At 39.5% G+C, this 17,034-nt stretch overlaps 1 protein-coding gene across 1 annotated transcript in view; it reads left to right on the top strand.

Annotated features, from left to right (window-relative positions):
- The window catches only part of SAR1B (secretion associated Ras related GTPase 1B), an 80,655-nt gene that overhangs the window by 30,656 nt on the left and 32,965 nt on the right, over positions 1-17,034 (top strand). The window contains exons 2-3 of the mRNA XM_089669960.1: positions 11,197-11,272; positions 14,801-14,920. Of these exons, the coding sequence (XP_089526086.1) occupies positions 11,215-11,272; positions 14,801-14,920 (178 nt within the window). The 5' untranslated portion in view covers positions 11,197-11,214. The remainder of the gene's footprint in view (positions 1-11,196; positions 11,273-14,800; positions 14,921-17,034) is intronic.

Consider the following 17,034-nt stretch of genomic DNA (forward strand, 5'->3'; position numbering starts at 1 on the left):
GTACCTTGCACACGCTGAAGCTTCCCTGTACCTGCAGAAGCAAAACAGCCCCAAAGCATGATTGACCCTCCACCATGCTTCACAGTAGGCAAGGTGTTCTTTTCATCATAGGCCTTGTTCTTCCTCCTCCAAACATAGCGTTGATCCATGGGCCCAAACAGTTCTAATTTTGTTTCATCAGTCCACAGAACACTATCCCACAACTTTTGTGGTTTGTCCACATGGCTTTTGGCATACTGCAGTCGACTCTTCTTATTCTTTGGAGACAGCAAGGGGGTACGCCTGGGAGTTCTGGCACGGAGGCCTTCATTACGCAGTGTGCGTCTTATTGTCTGGGCTGAAACTTCTGTACCCACATCTGACAAATCTTTTCTCAGTTCCTCAGCAGTCACACGGGGACTTCTCTCCACTCTACGCTTCAGGTAGCGCACAGCAGTCGAAGTCAGCATCTTCTTTCTGCCACGACCAGGTAGCGTTTCAACAGTGCCCTTTGCCTTGAATTTGCGAATGATGCTTCCTAAGGTGTCTCTTGGTATGTTTAACATCTTTGCAATCTTCTTATAGCCATTGCCCTTCCTGTGAAGAGAAATCACCTCTTCTCTTGTCTTCCTGGACCATTCTCTTGCCTTCACCATGTTTGTAACCACACCAGTAAATGTCTAGAAGGAGCTGAGTATCACAGTCATTTTAAAGCTGCCTAATTGGTGCTTATTATGCTTGATTGCTGCTCGGTGACATCCACAGGTGTTTTCAATACCTGATGGAAAGCACCTGTATGAACCTCTGTTCTTCAGAGTGGTAGTCTTTAAGGGGTTGAATAATTGTGGCAATGAAGAAACCACATAAGAACCATTTACTACTGTATTACATAAACAATTGATGTCATTTTAGTTGCATTTGGGTAGTTACAACGTCCTTGTAGGATTTGATTCTGAATACAATTCCAAATGTACACTATAGTCCCTAAACCCCTTTACAGCATTGGGGGTTGAATAATTTTGGTCACAACTGTATCTTCAGTTGTTCTTTGTTTGCGGGTCTTTTTGCCTTTAGTTTTGCCTTCAGCAAGTGAAATGCATGCTCGTGTGTGTTGAGATCAGGTGATTGACTGGGCATTGCAGAATATTCCACTTCTTTTCCTTCAAAAGCTCCTGGGTTGCTTTTGCAGTGTGTTTTGGATCATTGTGCATCTGTACTGTGAAGCGCCATCCAATCAACTTTGCTGCATTTGGCTGAATCTGGGCTGACAGTATATCACTAAACACTGCAGAATTCATACGGCTGCTTCTGTCTTCTGTCACATCATCAATAAACACCAATGACCCAGTGCCACTGGAAGCAATGCATGCCCATACCATCACACTGCTTCTGCCATGTTTTACAGATGACTTTGTGTGCTTTGGATCATTAGCTGTTCCAAGCCTTCTTCACACTTTTTTCTTCCTGTCATTCTGGTGCAGATTAATCTTAGTTTCATCCATCCAAAGAATGCTTTTCCGGAACTGGTCTGGCTTTTTTAGATGTTTTTTGGCAAAGTCTAATCTGGCTTTTCTATTCTTCAGGCTTATGAATGGTTTGCACCTTGTAGTGAACCCTCTGTATTTTCTCTCGTGAAGTCTTCTCTTGATTGTAGACTTTGACAATGATATGCCCACCTCCTGGAGAATGTCCTTCACTTGTCTGAATGTTGTGAATGTGTTTTTCTTTACCATAGAGAGGATCCTGCGATCATCCACCACTGTTATCTTCCCTGGACATCCATGCCTATTTGTGTTGCTGAGCTCACCAGTGCTTTCTTCTTTCCTCAGAATGTACCAAACTGTTGCTGCTATCTCTCTGATGGATTTGTTTCATTTTTGAAGCCTTACAATGGCCTATTTCGCTTGCAAGGACAGCTCCTTTGAACACATGATATAGGTTCACAGCAATAGATTCCAAATGCAAATACCACACTTAGAATCAACTCCAGATCTTTTACCTGCTTAAATGATGATGAAATAGCACAGAAGTAGCCCATACCTGGTCATGAAACAGCTTTTGATTCAATTGTCCATTTACTTTTGGTACCTTGAAAAAGAGAGGATGGCTACTCTTAAGAGCTGTAATTCCTAAACCCTTCCTCCAATTTGGATGTACATACCCTCAACTTAAACCTGAGAGTGTGCACTTTCAGCCCATATCCATGATATAACTATAGCTTGAATATGTTTTAGTAAATACATGAAAAAAAATAAAATTGTGCCTGTGTCTAAATACAGTATATATGGACTTAACTGTACATGTTGTCTTGTCTGTTAATTCATTATCATTTCAACACAAGATGCTTTGTATTTTTTTTTCTTTGGACAACATGACTGTTTCTGCGGTGACTCCTATCACAAGCTGGTCTCTATGGAGCCACTGTAACATACATACTTTTTCTGGGGACCACACAGATACGTGCAGCTAAGACAGAAACCCTGTGATATACAGCTTGCACTATGATATTAAGATAATGGGAATTATCAAAACTGACCCTCTGTGATGTACAGCACACACTCCGTGATTGAGTGAACATGTGCATTACAAAATTGACCAGCATGCTTGCACTCATTGGACATGTAGTCCTGTTGTCAGGCCTGATGCCTGGAGAGGTTATGTGCAGAAGTGAGTGCTGCACAGGAAAGATAGATGAGTGCTTGGTATATAAAAGTTTACAAAAGGTGTCCATAGTAGAAAAATCAACGATGCTGCAGAAATAGGAAGAGATAGCCCAGCCACCGCACACCTCATCCAGGCGGATGGGTTGAAAGGGATATGCAACCTCAACTCAATTCATCCAAGCCATGCCTCTTGGATGAATCAAACTGAGGCTACTTTTACCTGGTAACCACTCAGGCTGGGCGAGGTGTGCGGCATTCAGTCTATCTCTTCCTATTTCTACAACATGCTATGGGTCTGGATGAGCCTTTCCCCAGCCTGCACCCTCACTAGCATTCAATCATCGGACCTTGTTAGCCTGAGCGGGTGCCACTAAGCATTTATCGTGGGTCAGAGAAAAATTACGAAATGATTATAAATTAATTTAAATAGACTGCTAATTTTAAATATTGTCATTTAGCAGTGTCTACATGTAAAGGTGCTATATTTGAACAAATTATATAATCTCATAATCTAAATTAAGCAAAAAGCAGATTTGTCATGGATTATACCCCCTATATTTAACATCACATGAAATCCATTACATTGGAATCAGGTGTTCTAGATTAGCTGCCAGCGATTAGAACCTTGTTAGGGCTATGCACACAGGGCACAGGCACACGTCTCCCATGCACGGGGATGCACAGTTGTTGCATGCTTCCCCATGCCAGCAACCTATTCATTCATATTGGGGCACATTGCTGCACAGGCACAACCGCTGTATCCTAATTTAACATTCAGATGTGTGTGGGTCCCAGAACGCGTACAGGATGCATTTGGGGACCTGCATCTGCATACATCCACATGTTATATTAGGACACAGCGGCTGTGCCTGTTTAGCCACATGTCTCAATATAAATGAATGGGACGCCAGCATGGGGATGCATGCAACAGCTGTGCATCCCCATGCTGGTAAAAGATTATGAAGGTGGAACCTGTGTTATTAAAGCCTCAGAGATTTAGGATCTGGTGTTCTCTTTGCAATTGTCATGTGTGATGTCATCATGCCAAGACTAATAGAGCTCCCTAAGGGCCTCAGAAGGAAGATTGTGAATGTCTAGGAATCTGGTAAGGAATTTAAATGAATTGCCAAATTATTCAAAATGATAGAAAGAGTCAGCGCAAAAAGGGCCCTTAGGTAGATCGATTGATAAAGGTGCCTATGTCAATCAAACTACCTAAGGGCCCTTTTTGCACTGACTCTTTCTACCACTTCATTTGCCCACCTGAGAACCCCCAAAGAGCACCCAAGATGGGAATACATAAGCCATAGAGAGCAACCACAATGATGCTGTGTGAAGACAAGTTTTCTCCATCCGCGCACTAGGAAGGCCATGTATTCCCCCTTAGCTGGGTGACCGCAGCCTCAACAATTGTGCACTATCAGGGCTCTCCCGCCTTCTTCTCCTTTCCCTTTTTGTTAACTCTCGCAGCAGTTTGCATTAGAGTGCATGTATCTACAATCAGAAAAAAAGTCTGGACCTTTTTAACATGTATGGGAGGCATACCAACAGGAAGAAGGGTCAGCCGCACACCGGAGGATAGATGAATATAGTGTGTATTTATTGATCCATAGGACACACAAAACACCAGGACATGAATACAGGACTTGTTAACGTGTTTCACACGATCTCGTACTTAACCTGATTAAGCACATGATTGTGTGAAACGCGTTAACAAGTCCTGTATTCATGTCCTGGTGTTTTGTGTGTCCTATGGATCAATAAATACACACTATATTCATCTATCCTCTGGTGTGCGGCTGATCCTTCTTCCTGTTGCACCGTGTGTGGTGGCGAGCCAGAGCCTGCACCTGTCGTGGATTGATCTGGATTGTTTGCCTGATCGGTATACCTTTTGTTTCATGGGAGGCATACCAGAAAAAAGTATTTCCTTTCCAAAAAGAACATTAGAGCAAGACTACCAGTAATGGAAGTAGAAATTATTGTCTGGGGTTGCTTTAATGCTTCAGGGTCTGGGCAGCTTTGAAGTCATTGAGTGAACCATAAATGCTGTGTCATATTAATGTTTGCTTGATGAGAAAGTGAGGCCATCTATATAAAAAGTTGAACTCAAACCAGAAATGGATCATTCAACGCTAGCAAATCTTTCAAGGAATAGCCTAAAAAGAAGAAATGGAGGGACAAACACTGGCCTAGTCAAAGTCATAATTTGAATCCCATTGAAATGTTGTGGGGGAATTTGAAATGGGCAGTTAATCTACACAAACACCTTGAAACTGATTTTGCATGAAGAAGCGGTAGAAATTTAAATAAGTCAATGTCAGAGACTTGTGGGAAGCTGGACAAAGTATCTACAAAAATTAATTTCCATGAGGCAAACTTACATTTTAACATGACTGTAAAAGGCACACAGTAATGGAGCTGTGCAATCATTAATACACCATTAAGTGTTGAAAGCAATACAAGTACCTGGAATTGACATAGTCTTAGCCTCTTTCAGTTTTTTTTACAACAGAACAGGGAGAGGGAGAAGCAGAAGGAACCAAACAATTCATGTACAAGGAACATGCTGATAGGGACAGAAAGCAGAGTGATGGAGAGATGAGTTCATCTGTTTGCTTCTCCTTCACTGTCCAGTCATAGGGTGAGGATGAGGTGAAGAACTGTAAGTGAAAGTGAAACTACAGCAGATAAAAAAATCAGATCCCCTTCCCTGAAAAGCAGAACTGTATTGTGGGGCAGAGCTTTGTAAATACTGGATTTACTAGATAAACATAAATGCAATGCTTTGGGAAGTAAAAAATGTGGGCATGGGCTAACACACCCAATAGGAGGACTCGCCAGTAATGCTCATTAATGCTCACATCTACAGGCAGAGGTTGCAGATACGCTAAATCATCGTTAAGGCGGCACTCCAACTTAGTTATGAGCATACTTTATTTATACAGTTAACCCTTTGGGGTTGATTTACTAAAACTGGAGAGTGCAAAATGTGACAGCAATCTCGGCATTCCAGGAATGTAATTTTGTTTAAACCGTCAAACTGATGGGTTTAGTTCCACTTTATGATTTACTGCTGTTTAGGGGCTCTGAGCTTCAGCAAAATGGCAGCCTGCAGGAAGAAGAAACAGGAGCAAAGGTAGAGGCAACTTACAGCGCAATCTAATTTTGGCAGCATAATTATTATGGAATGTATGTTCCTTGCTAAAGAACGTTATTTTTTATCAAGTTGTTATGGGTAAAGTTCCACTTTTAGCCCCAGCAACAGCAGCATAGCCACCTCTCCTTCTGCTGCTGGTTAGACTCTTATAATGTGTCCACACTGACTTCTCTTCATCCCCCTTCTAAGCCCTGTTCTTTGATATGCCATGCATGCACCCCCTTAGTGAATTCAGACCAGGCAGATTATCTTAATCATAAATTCTATGTTGAATGAGTTAAATATAACAGATAAACAGTTCTCAGCAATATTTTCTATACACATTCCTGTACATGCTTTTCTAAGTGCCCTTTAATTGTTTCCGTTCTTTAGAAATGTCCCTGGTGCTACCTTCTGGCCCATGAAATAGCCATATCTTAATTAGGTGAGAAAGTCGTTAAGTCCATATTCCTTGGAACCTCAGCTGGTTTGCCACAAGGGGCAGCAAGGCAGTAAAGTGGAGATTATATACTCAGCGGCACTGTCCTTTTCCCATGTGAGAGCAAACAGGACCTTTTACCTAGATACAGATTCCTTTTTAAATGCTTTGTCCAGCAGAGGGTGGTGCTCCTCAGAAAAGCCTGGGAAAGTCTGGCTAGTCAGAGTTAACCCTTGCCTACCACACAGCAACACTCCTGCTGGGCAACACGAACTATGCAGTACAACTTACACAGCAGAAGAAACACTTAACCAAGGTAATAATTAATATAGCAATACCTCATTTAGCACCTGCTTACAAATAACTACCTATGTATTTTATCTGTGGATTTAGTAATTCAGTTTTCATGTCTGTTGAGTTTAACTTTCATGTTGAATGCACCTGAATGATCATTAGGACTACACTTTCTTTTTGTCACAACACAAAGATATAGGCTATAAATTTTCTTCATTCTCTTCATCCTGTTTAAAGTGTTCCTAGTGGAGACTATAGGCGAACATGCCTGCACTGGCATCGTACACACCCAAGTAGGCTCATGACCAAATAAGAGTTTTGAGGGGGGAGGCAATCTACACATCAGAGGAAGGCGATGTCTTACCAGCTCTGCAGCCCACCCACAAATTGGTGCAAATATGTTTCCACAATCAGAAATAAATTATTATACCATGAAAAATAACTGTGGTGTACCACATAGGTACTAAACGTGCAGGGCATTTTAGATTTACTTTAATTCATATCAAATATTCAAAGCTTTTAAACAATCCCACTTTAATGCTTCAATAATATGAAGATTGCACAAAGTTTTTTTTTATTATAAGCGGTATTAAATCAGAAACAAATAATGTGATATACAGTATTGCAGCTTACCAATCAGTAAATGTGATGGCTGCATCCCTCGGTTTTCACCTGATGATCTGACCAGTAACACACTACCTGTCTAGGTTCACACTAATGTAGCTGATTTTCATTGGAATTTTGTAGTGCGCTTTGGATGAGTTTTTCATGCTTCCCGCATTTTTTTGTAGAAGGAGAATTAATTTTATACACAAAATTCTGCACTAAAAACATGTTTACTTTACATGCATTTTTTGGTGTATTTCCATTGATGTCTACAAGGCCAAAATTATGCTGCTACAGCACCAATGTAGCACATGTACCTTTTCCAAAAACATAGTGCACTGCATTGATATGAACGGACATCATTTAAAAAACCTTGATTTCAATCGTCATGCAATTCTGTGTCTGAAGTCACATCTGAAATCACACAAGTGTGAGCCAGGCCTAAGATTGCATTCACATTTTTCATTGTGCAAAATTGGGCCACATTTTTGTGCATTTGTACTCATTTTTGTGCCATTTATTTGTGCCAGAGGCGGAACCCTCTGCCATCTTGTGCCATGTTCCTTGCCATAGGCCTGCACACAACATTCACAGCCATAGACACTTACATCCCCAAGGAAAGAGTCTCCACACGAAATAGTTTGCTGCACTTTACTGGTGATGTTTAGGAAACAGCATTACTGTCACATCACACTGACATACATTCTGGAGTCACTTGTCATTCACAATTAGTGGGCGATCTGCAGTAGTCAAGTGTCCGCATGTGCAGAACTTTAACAGTCATCTTCGTTTCAGTCTCTCCTCTTCCCAGGGTCATTAGTACTCACAGGACTGTGCTCTCTGTAGTCACCTTCTTTGCTAGGTACATCTTTCTCAGGAACCCTCAAGGGAAGAAGCCTCACACAGGGAGCTCAAAGGTTGCAATTTGCCCTAACCCCCACCTCCATAAGAGACAGACTACAGCTGACTTCTACTGCATACAGGCCCACTCCACCCAGTCTCCTTCCCTGACCAGGACCTATTTGTGCTGATTGTGGGGTGTTTAGGTGTGTGTGTAGGTGTGTGTGTGTGCCCCTACCTGACTTATATATGGGTTCTGACTCACCTCTGACATCACTATAGGAAGCTCTACTTAAAAAGGGGCCCAGCACCTGATGACACTGTCTGCTGTAAGCAGACACTATTCTGGTACAGAGCCAGCTAGTGGAAATTGGCTAACTGCACCTGCCTACACATATTGATTTCAATCAGCTGTCCTACACACAGCAAGTAAAGTAGCTCATGTACCTGTTAGAGTGTGAACTTTGTGTTTTTTTAACCTTGCATTTTGCCATGTTTTTATGTACAACAAATGTGTGTCTTTGCCACGTTTGGAGTGCTATTAACAATGAATAATGATGCACGTATGACAGGCAGTTTTGGCATGTTTTGTGTGAGAAATCATGCACATCTACATGCGTTAACAAAACGCTATGGTGTGAATGCAGCCTTAGGTTGCCTTCACTCTGGATGAAGGAGCAACAGAGACAGCAGCATTATGTTGTTGGCTGCAATTGGTCACAGTGATCACATGGTACACACAGGGCCAATCACAGCTCATGTATACCATGTGATTAGCTGTGGCCAATCACAGCTAATCACAACAAAATAAATTGAATGAATAGATTATATTCATTAAAATGCTTGCTTACAGCAGTGACATTGCTATAAGAAAACATAATGTAACAAAAAAAAAAGCTGATCACTTCCCCAGAGTAGTACAATGCTACTATCGTAACATTACACCGTGTTCCAAATTATTATGCAAATGATATTTTTCTCATTTACCTAAATAATTGATGTAAATAACAGTCAGCATAATTCTCATGTTGTCAACTATTAAGAGTACAATTCAAATTTTATTGAACAAACCTCCTAATGATAACAGTATTTTTTTTAAACATAAAAAACTTACAATGCACTGTTCCAAATTATTACGCACAGTAAGTTTCAAAACACTTTATAGGTTGTAAAGAACTGAAAATTGTCATTTGTTGTGTTTGCAGCATATTTACCGAAATCAAAAGCTATTTCAATCAAACTTTTAACAACATTTTAACTTTTTAAACATTTTAACAGGTCACGTTACATTTTAACATAGGACCCCTTATTTAATAGCAGCTTCACAAGTCTTGCATCCATTGAACTTGTGAGTTTTTAGACAGTTTCTGCTTGAATTTGTTTGCAAGATGTCAGAATAGCCTCCCAGAGCTGCTGTTTGGATGTAAACTGCCTCTTACCCTCATAGATCTTTTGCTTGAGGATGCTCCAAAGGTTCTCAATAGGATTGAGGTCAGGGGAGGATGGAAGCCACACCATGACTTTCTCTCCTTTTATCCCCATAACAGCCATTGATGCAGAGGTATTATTTGCAGCATGAGATGGTGCATTGTCATGCATGAAGATGATTTTGTTACGGAAAGCATAGTTCTTCCTTCTGTACCAGGGAAGAAAGTGGTCAGTCATAAACTCCACATACTTTGCAGAGGTCATTTTTACACCTTCAGGGCCCCTAAAGGGGCCGACCAGCTCTGTTCCCATGATTCCGGCCCAAAACCTGACTCTGCCACTGCCTTGCTGACATCGCAGCCTTGTTGGAACAGGGTGGTCGTCCACCAACCATCCACTACTCTATCCATCCGGACCATCCAGGGTTGCACGGCACTCATCAGTGAACAGGACTGTTTAAAAATTAGTCTTCATGTATTTTTCTGCCCAATGCAGCCGTTTCTGCTTGTGAGCATTGGTTAGTGGTGGCTGAATAGAAGGTTTATGCACAGTTGCAAGACTCTGGAGGACTCTACACCTTGATGTCCGTGGGACTCCAGAGGCACCAGCAGCTTCAAATATCTGTTTGCTGCTATGTAATGGTAATAAAAAAAGAAAGAAAATTAAAAAAAAAATGTTTTCATACTGCCACCAATCAGTGCCTCTGATCGCCCCCTCATTAGTTATATAATGATGCTGTACTGCACTGGTGACAGTATGTAAAAAATTATGATTTTTTTTGTAATTTCTTCATTTTCCAAAAAATTATGACAAAAAATTACAGCTTCAAAAAACTCTCTATGCCTCTTACTAAATACCTTGGACTGTCTACTTTTCAAAAAAGGGTTATTTGGGGAATATCTGTACTGTGCGGACATTTTTAGGTCGCCAGTACATCAGGATTGATCGATTTTCGGATATATACCATAGTTTGTGGGCTCTATAACTCTCCTACAGAGTAAATATTAAACACTGATTTGGGTTATTTTCACTAAAGAAATGTAGCAGAATACATTTTTGGCTACATTTATGAAGAACAATTATTTATGTGCAAACCTTTATAACAGAAACAAAGAAAAACATGTTTTTTTTTCAAAACATTTGATCTTTGTTTAATTAGCAAATCACTTAAAGAGTGGTGATTAAATACCATCAAAAGAAAGTACTTTTTATGTAAAACAATTATGAAAATTTCCTTTGGGTACAGTGTTGCATGACGGGGTAATTGTCATTCAAAGTGCGACAGTGCTGAAGGCTGAAAATTGGCCTGGGCAGGAAGGGGGTAAAAGTGCCCAGTATTGAAGTGGTTAAAAAGGCTATACAGGTTTTATATTTATTTGTACTACATTTTGTTTTTTTTTTTGTTCATTTGTTTTCTATTGGCTTGAAGATAAGGTGGCAACCCTAATCACATTTAAGAATTGGTAAACTGCAATATAATAATTGTTTGCCTTTGGATTTAATACTGTTTAAATGTTACTTCTGGCACATAAATAATTCCATTTCTACAGCCTCAGGATGTGAATTGTTAAACTTGTAAAGTAATCAAACCATTCTCAGACAGATGAACTCTTTATTGACAAAGTCTCTCTGATGGGAATTACTGGAGGTAGTGGCTTGTATTATCTGATGAAGCATAATAAGTTGACTGTTCTTTGCCCAGGCAATAAAAGACTTATTCATTTGTTTTCTGTTTCATTGCCACACCATTGACTTTTCAAAAGCGGCAGGAAAATATAAACCAAATTTTATTTTGTTTCTTCTTTTAGGATTATTCACTGCTAGATATGTCCTTCCTGTTTAGCTGGATCTACAGTGGTTTCAGCAGTGTGCTGCAGTTTTTAGGTAAGGTTGATCGAGAAATTGTCATGTTATGTGTATAACGAGCATTCACATTCCATTAGCTGAGAATTGCTTTTTATGTATACAGTATGTAGTTGGTGTCTTTTTTTTTTTAGAAGGCATACAACATTGTTTATTATTAAATATAGCATATCATTTACATTTAAGTACGGTACATTTGTGGCCTTATTTCATAAAATTATGCAAAGTGCAATAGTAATGTTCAAAATGCAGGAACCCAAAGCAAGCAACCTTTGCTATACTCGTCAAGATCCATGCAGAATGGTGGATATAGAGAAATTTGACTTAGTAATTCATTAAAGACTGATATTAGTTTTACTAAACTATCTTGTGTCCTTGTGCCAAACCTTCATGCCTGTGTGATCCATGCATATAACTGTGGTAGACCAAGTGGCATATACTCCAATATATTTACTATGCCAAAAGCAATATATTGCACATAAAAGTCTAATAATGAATATTAGTATTGATGCTTCTTATTCATGTGTATAGCTTCTAGCAGCACACATACAATATACTATACTAGCTTTATAACAATGAGTTTTTAATGGCACATTAATAATAAACTGAAATGGTTGTAAAAAGTGTGACCAATAAAATAAATTAAAATTATTCACTGTAGTATACATATACTAGTTGTGTAGGCACTTTATAATGTATGCGATTGTTGCTTTTGACCAGGTATCACATATTGCATGGGGTTCAGTGGTCAAAAAGCAGGGGTAGCAGAGGTAGCAACTGCTAATAGACCTAAAAGCCTGAAAAGCTCTGCTCTGACCTTGATTAAAACTGTTGCCTCTTTTCTGATAATTTCACCAATAGAATCATGGTAAAGCTGAACTCATGGCAGACACAAATTAATGCAGCTCTGTAAATGTGTATTTTTTTCTAATGCAAGCAGTATAAATACCTACATTTGGTGAAAACAAATCTTGAAAGTGTGATTCCTCCACCAAAAAAATAATCAGCCTCTTACCAGAGGTATTGCTCTCAATATCCAGAGCTCAATACACGCTTGTGTGCTCTCAATTGGCACTCATCCCACCATTAGTAAGCTCTCATCGCCTCCTCTCCATACTGTCATAAATCAAAGAAGGGATCCTTCCAATGTTACAAATGAAAAATTCCCTCCGAAAGAGAAGATCAAAGGAACCACAATGGTATTATATTGTAAAAAAACTATTTTGTATTAAAAAACATACATATACTCACATAAGAATTCAGAGCGCATAGCAATCAGACGCCGAAAGCTTGTGTGTTGGTGTGTGTGTGTGAGACGTCACCGGCTAGGCCCCGCCCACCTTGTTTCGCCATCAATCAGCATCGTCAGGGGTATGGAGCAAAACCCCTGATGATGCTGATTGGTGGCAAAACATGTTGGACACACACACATATATGCAGAGAGGCATCCATTTTGATAACAGACAGGCATGCATTCTCATAACAAATCTGAAAAATATTGTGGAAAAATGAAATTGTCTCTATTATGTAATTAATGATTAGTATGAGAATGAACAACTTGCAGTTAAAGCGAATCTTCACTCTCTAGGCAATCTTTCCTCCTTTCCACCTCCCTTTCAGGAACTATTGCCCCTGCATTCAGTGAAGGAGGAGGGGGCAGGCCTAGTGGCGTGTCATCGGTTAGACTGAGCCCAGAAAAGCTAGTGCCTACGGATGATGTCAAAACAAAACATGGCAGCGCTGGACAGAGTGGTGACAAAACAGAGGATCTCAACGCTGGATCTGCTGGGTGGATGAGTATCTGAATTGTGCAGAAGACATCCCTTGGTAAGCAGGGGTTAACAAAAAAAAGGGGGGGGTGGGGAGCTATTAAACAAAATGCAATTTTACTGCCCCTTAACCGATCCTCCTTAAGCTGCAGTTAGTGGACAGGTATGTACACATGCCTCAAAAATTAACCTCCCATTCAGTGCAACCCATTCAACGGAATGGGGCTGCATCCCAAACGTTCCGCAACTACATGCTTTTAAGGGTGTGGATTAAGGGTGTAGGATTATAGGGGTTAAAACAAGCAGTGAGGAGGTGACATGTTTTCTTTTCAGGGTTTGTTGTCTTTACAGACTGTTTTCCTAATGTTTTGTCTGTCTTTGTGTATTGTATGTAATGTGTATTGTATTATATTCTATCCAGGTACTGAATAGAGGGATAGATCCCTGAACTGATAGTTAGTACAAATACAAAAAGTATCATGGACCATACTCAACTGTGTTGTTGCAAATGCACAAATATGACGACCTTAAGTTATGTTTAATGAAACACCACCATATTGAGACATATCAGTGTAAGGTTTGACTGTGATTTTTACTGACAGCATGTTACTTGTTTCAGCAAACAGCTGTTAGATCATCGTATGATATTCTTGGCAAACAAGTATGATCCATCAGCAAATACATTCATCTGAAGTTTTTTGTGTGGATAAGTAATGCATTGATGCATAGTGTGATGCTATTTACACTCCTTAGGCCCCATTCACATCATCTTTTTCAGGTGATGAGCCTTAAGAGTTTGTTTTTCACACAAAATGTATGGCTGCTAGCTGCGTTTGGAGTAGTATTAACAATTAGTGGCACTGCAAGCGTTTGTAGCTCCTTCCAGGACTGTGCAGGTGTGAATTGGGCATTAATGCTGTCTCAAAATAAGCCCCATTTCTTTTGTGACATGATATAAAAATACTTGGATATTTTTAAGAAAATAAAAGCAACACTGAGTATACTTAGAAACAATGTGATATTATACAAATCCATGATCCACATACTGTATACCTTCAATTGATAAGGTATCACTGTGATGTTTGCTCCCATTGTTGCCAAGTCCGTGCTGGGAGATGTAGTCCTGGCAGTCAGGGTCATGCCATTAGTCTGTGATGTGCTTTGTAGAACCTACCCTCTGGACTACTAATTTGAATGACCATAGAACATTACAGAAGTCTAAGTAGAGTCATAAAATGTAGCTTTTTAAAAGCATTATTTCATTTTTTTTTTTCTGGACAAATTAAATGGAGATTTAGGTAGGTTATGAGGGATTGTTCCCTATGCCTAGCACTTATATTAAGGTACTTCTGGCATGATTTTTTCACTTCATTTACTGCAGCAGTTCATTAAGTAATGCAAGTGATTAGCCATAAATGGTAACATTTTCTGAAGCTATAAAGCAGATTCAAACAGCAGTCCTGGTCACTGGGTAAAGTATGGTTTAACAGACACAATAATATGAGAAAGATATATAGAAATATTTGCACAACTTTTCCAGTGGTCTGGATGAATTATTTTACTCAAATAGTTAATTAAGCATTTCAAGAGGATTAGTAAAGCTCTTCAACTAGGCTGGAGAAAGATATGACAGTGCAGTGTCAGATTCCCAGGTTATATGACAGATTAAGTAAATTGCTTAGATTGACCATATATATTTTTGTTTTGTTTGTGAATTTGTTGATTTTTAGACTTAATATAAGATCTTGTTGACAAAGCCTTTCTTTTACCATTTTTTTAGGTTTATACAAGAAAAATGGAAAATTAGTATTTTTAGGGTTGGATAATGCTGGGAAAACCACATTGCTACAGATGCTTAAAGATGGCCGAATGGGTCAATATGTTCCTACACTTCATCCAAGTGAGTATTTTTGTTACTCACTACACAGTTGTGAGAGTTGCACCCTTAATAGTGTTTCTTTTCTTTTTTTTTTTTTAAAGGGTAAGTTTTATTGAGTTTCAAAAAGGTATCATACAAATACACAACAATACAGCTTTATACACAAAAGGATCATATGAAGCATTGATTTACACTAAAAAAAGGATCATAGAACATGATAATGATAGGATCATAGGATAGGATAATGATAGGATCATAGAGTATAAGTCAATTTATACAGAGGTAGCAATTTATTAATTAAGTCAATCCAGAACTGAAGGGTGGGAAGGAAGGAATCCTTCCATTTTAGTACCAAGACTTTTTTAGCATAAAAGAATAGTATCCAAAGTAAGCATTTCTGTGAGCCACTCAGTTCTTCCTCAGCAAAGTCACCCAAAAGACACTTATCTGGGGAGCAGATATTTGGGAGCACTAGTTTTGCCTCCAAAAGTGAAGGAAAGCGGACAAAAATCCTCAGCTCTAGGACATGTCCAAATCATAGGAAAAAAATCCCCTAGGTTATTATAACAATTTAGGCATTCCGGCAAGTCTAATCTACCCATCATTAACTTAGAGTTATTGTTTTCAAATAGGAGAGCCTTCAATTTAGATGTTTGCAGAGAAACCTCCTTTAGCCTCCTTGTTTCCAGGGGCAGTTGAACTTCATCCCCTAAATACCTAAATTTGGAAAACAGCTGCAAGGGAACATCTGGGGATAAAGAACAGGCATATGTATTAGCAAAGGGAAAAACAATACATTTACTCCAATTCACTTTGAACCCAGAAAAGCTACCAAACCTAGATTTAACTGCTAGAGCTGTGTCCTGAGATGTGGTCGCATCTGCTAAATACAAAAGCATATCTGCATAAAGGGAGTTTTTTTCCTCAAGTGTCAATCCAGCAGCCCCAAACATTGAGATAAGCCCTCAATAAAGCCGCCAGCAGCTTTATAGGGAGTGCAAACAACAGGAGCAACAAAGGGCACCCCTGTTGAGAGCCTCTACAAATATTAAAGGAATCAGTAGTTTGAGCATTGACTCGTATACAAGCCACAGGTCTGGAGTACAACAATTTAACCCAGGCAATAAAGTTGGGTCCAAAACCCAGCCGCCCAAAGACAGCAAAAAGATATGGCCACACAATAGAATTGAAATCTTTATGTGTGTCCAACGGCACTGCAACTCTACTGTCAGGGGTAGAGCCAGGGGTTTGTAAAATTGTAAATCATTGGCGAAGCTTAATAGCCGCTGAACGCCCAGGTATAAAACCAGTTTGGTCAGAGATGATAACAAAGGCTATAATCTTGTTCAATCATCTAGCCAAAAGTTTAGCTAACATTTTGGCATCTGCATTAATTAAGGAAATTGGTCTGTAAGATTCACAGTATTTAGGGACGGGTCCTTGTACGGCTTGGGAATAAGGACAATTAATGTTTCCAGAATTGGGGAGAACTCCCCTGTCAAAAGCATTTGTATAGACCGCTAAAAGTTTGTGAGACAAATTCTTTATAAATACAGTAACATTCTATTAGATAACCATCCAACCCAGGGGTTTTATTGGAGTGAAAGGAGTGCGTAGCAGCACATTTCATCAGAAGTAATAAGTAGGTCTAAGTCAGCAGCCACTTCCCATGTCAATACAGGTAACTGGATCTGAGCCAAATATTGCTGCAACTCCTCCACCTCATAATTGACCTGGGAGGAATAAAAATAAGAATAGAAATCTGTAAAGGCTTTGGCAATTTCAGGTTTTTTTTTAGTTTGTTCCACCAGTAGTAGTAAGTCAAGTTATCGAGAATGATCCCTTCAAGTTCTATAGTTAGGAGAGGATTTTCGTATATTCAAGTTCAGCATCTGAGACTGCTTGTTCATAGGTCCACACCTTCCACTCCGTATCAGATCGATGTTGCTTAATCACATCAGAAATAGAGCCTCTGAGGGTAGCGTTGAAGGCATCCCAGGTAGTACTTGAAGGAACATCCGCAGTGTTTTCTAGCCAAAAGTTATGGATGGAAGAAACAGTAGATATTGCAAATAATTCTTCCTTTAGCCACAAAGGGCTTAGCTTCCACAATTTATATCCAGCTGGGAGACCCA

This window comes from Staurois parvus, unplaced genomic scaffold (assembly GCF_062004578.1).
Source record: "Staurois parvus isolate SC_StPar_1 unplaced genomic scaffold, SC_StPar_1.0 ptg000085l, whole genome shotgun sequence".
Lineage (NCBI taxonomy): Eukaryota > Metazoa > Chordata > Amphibia > Anura > Ranidae > Staurois > Staurois parvus.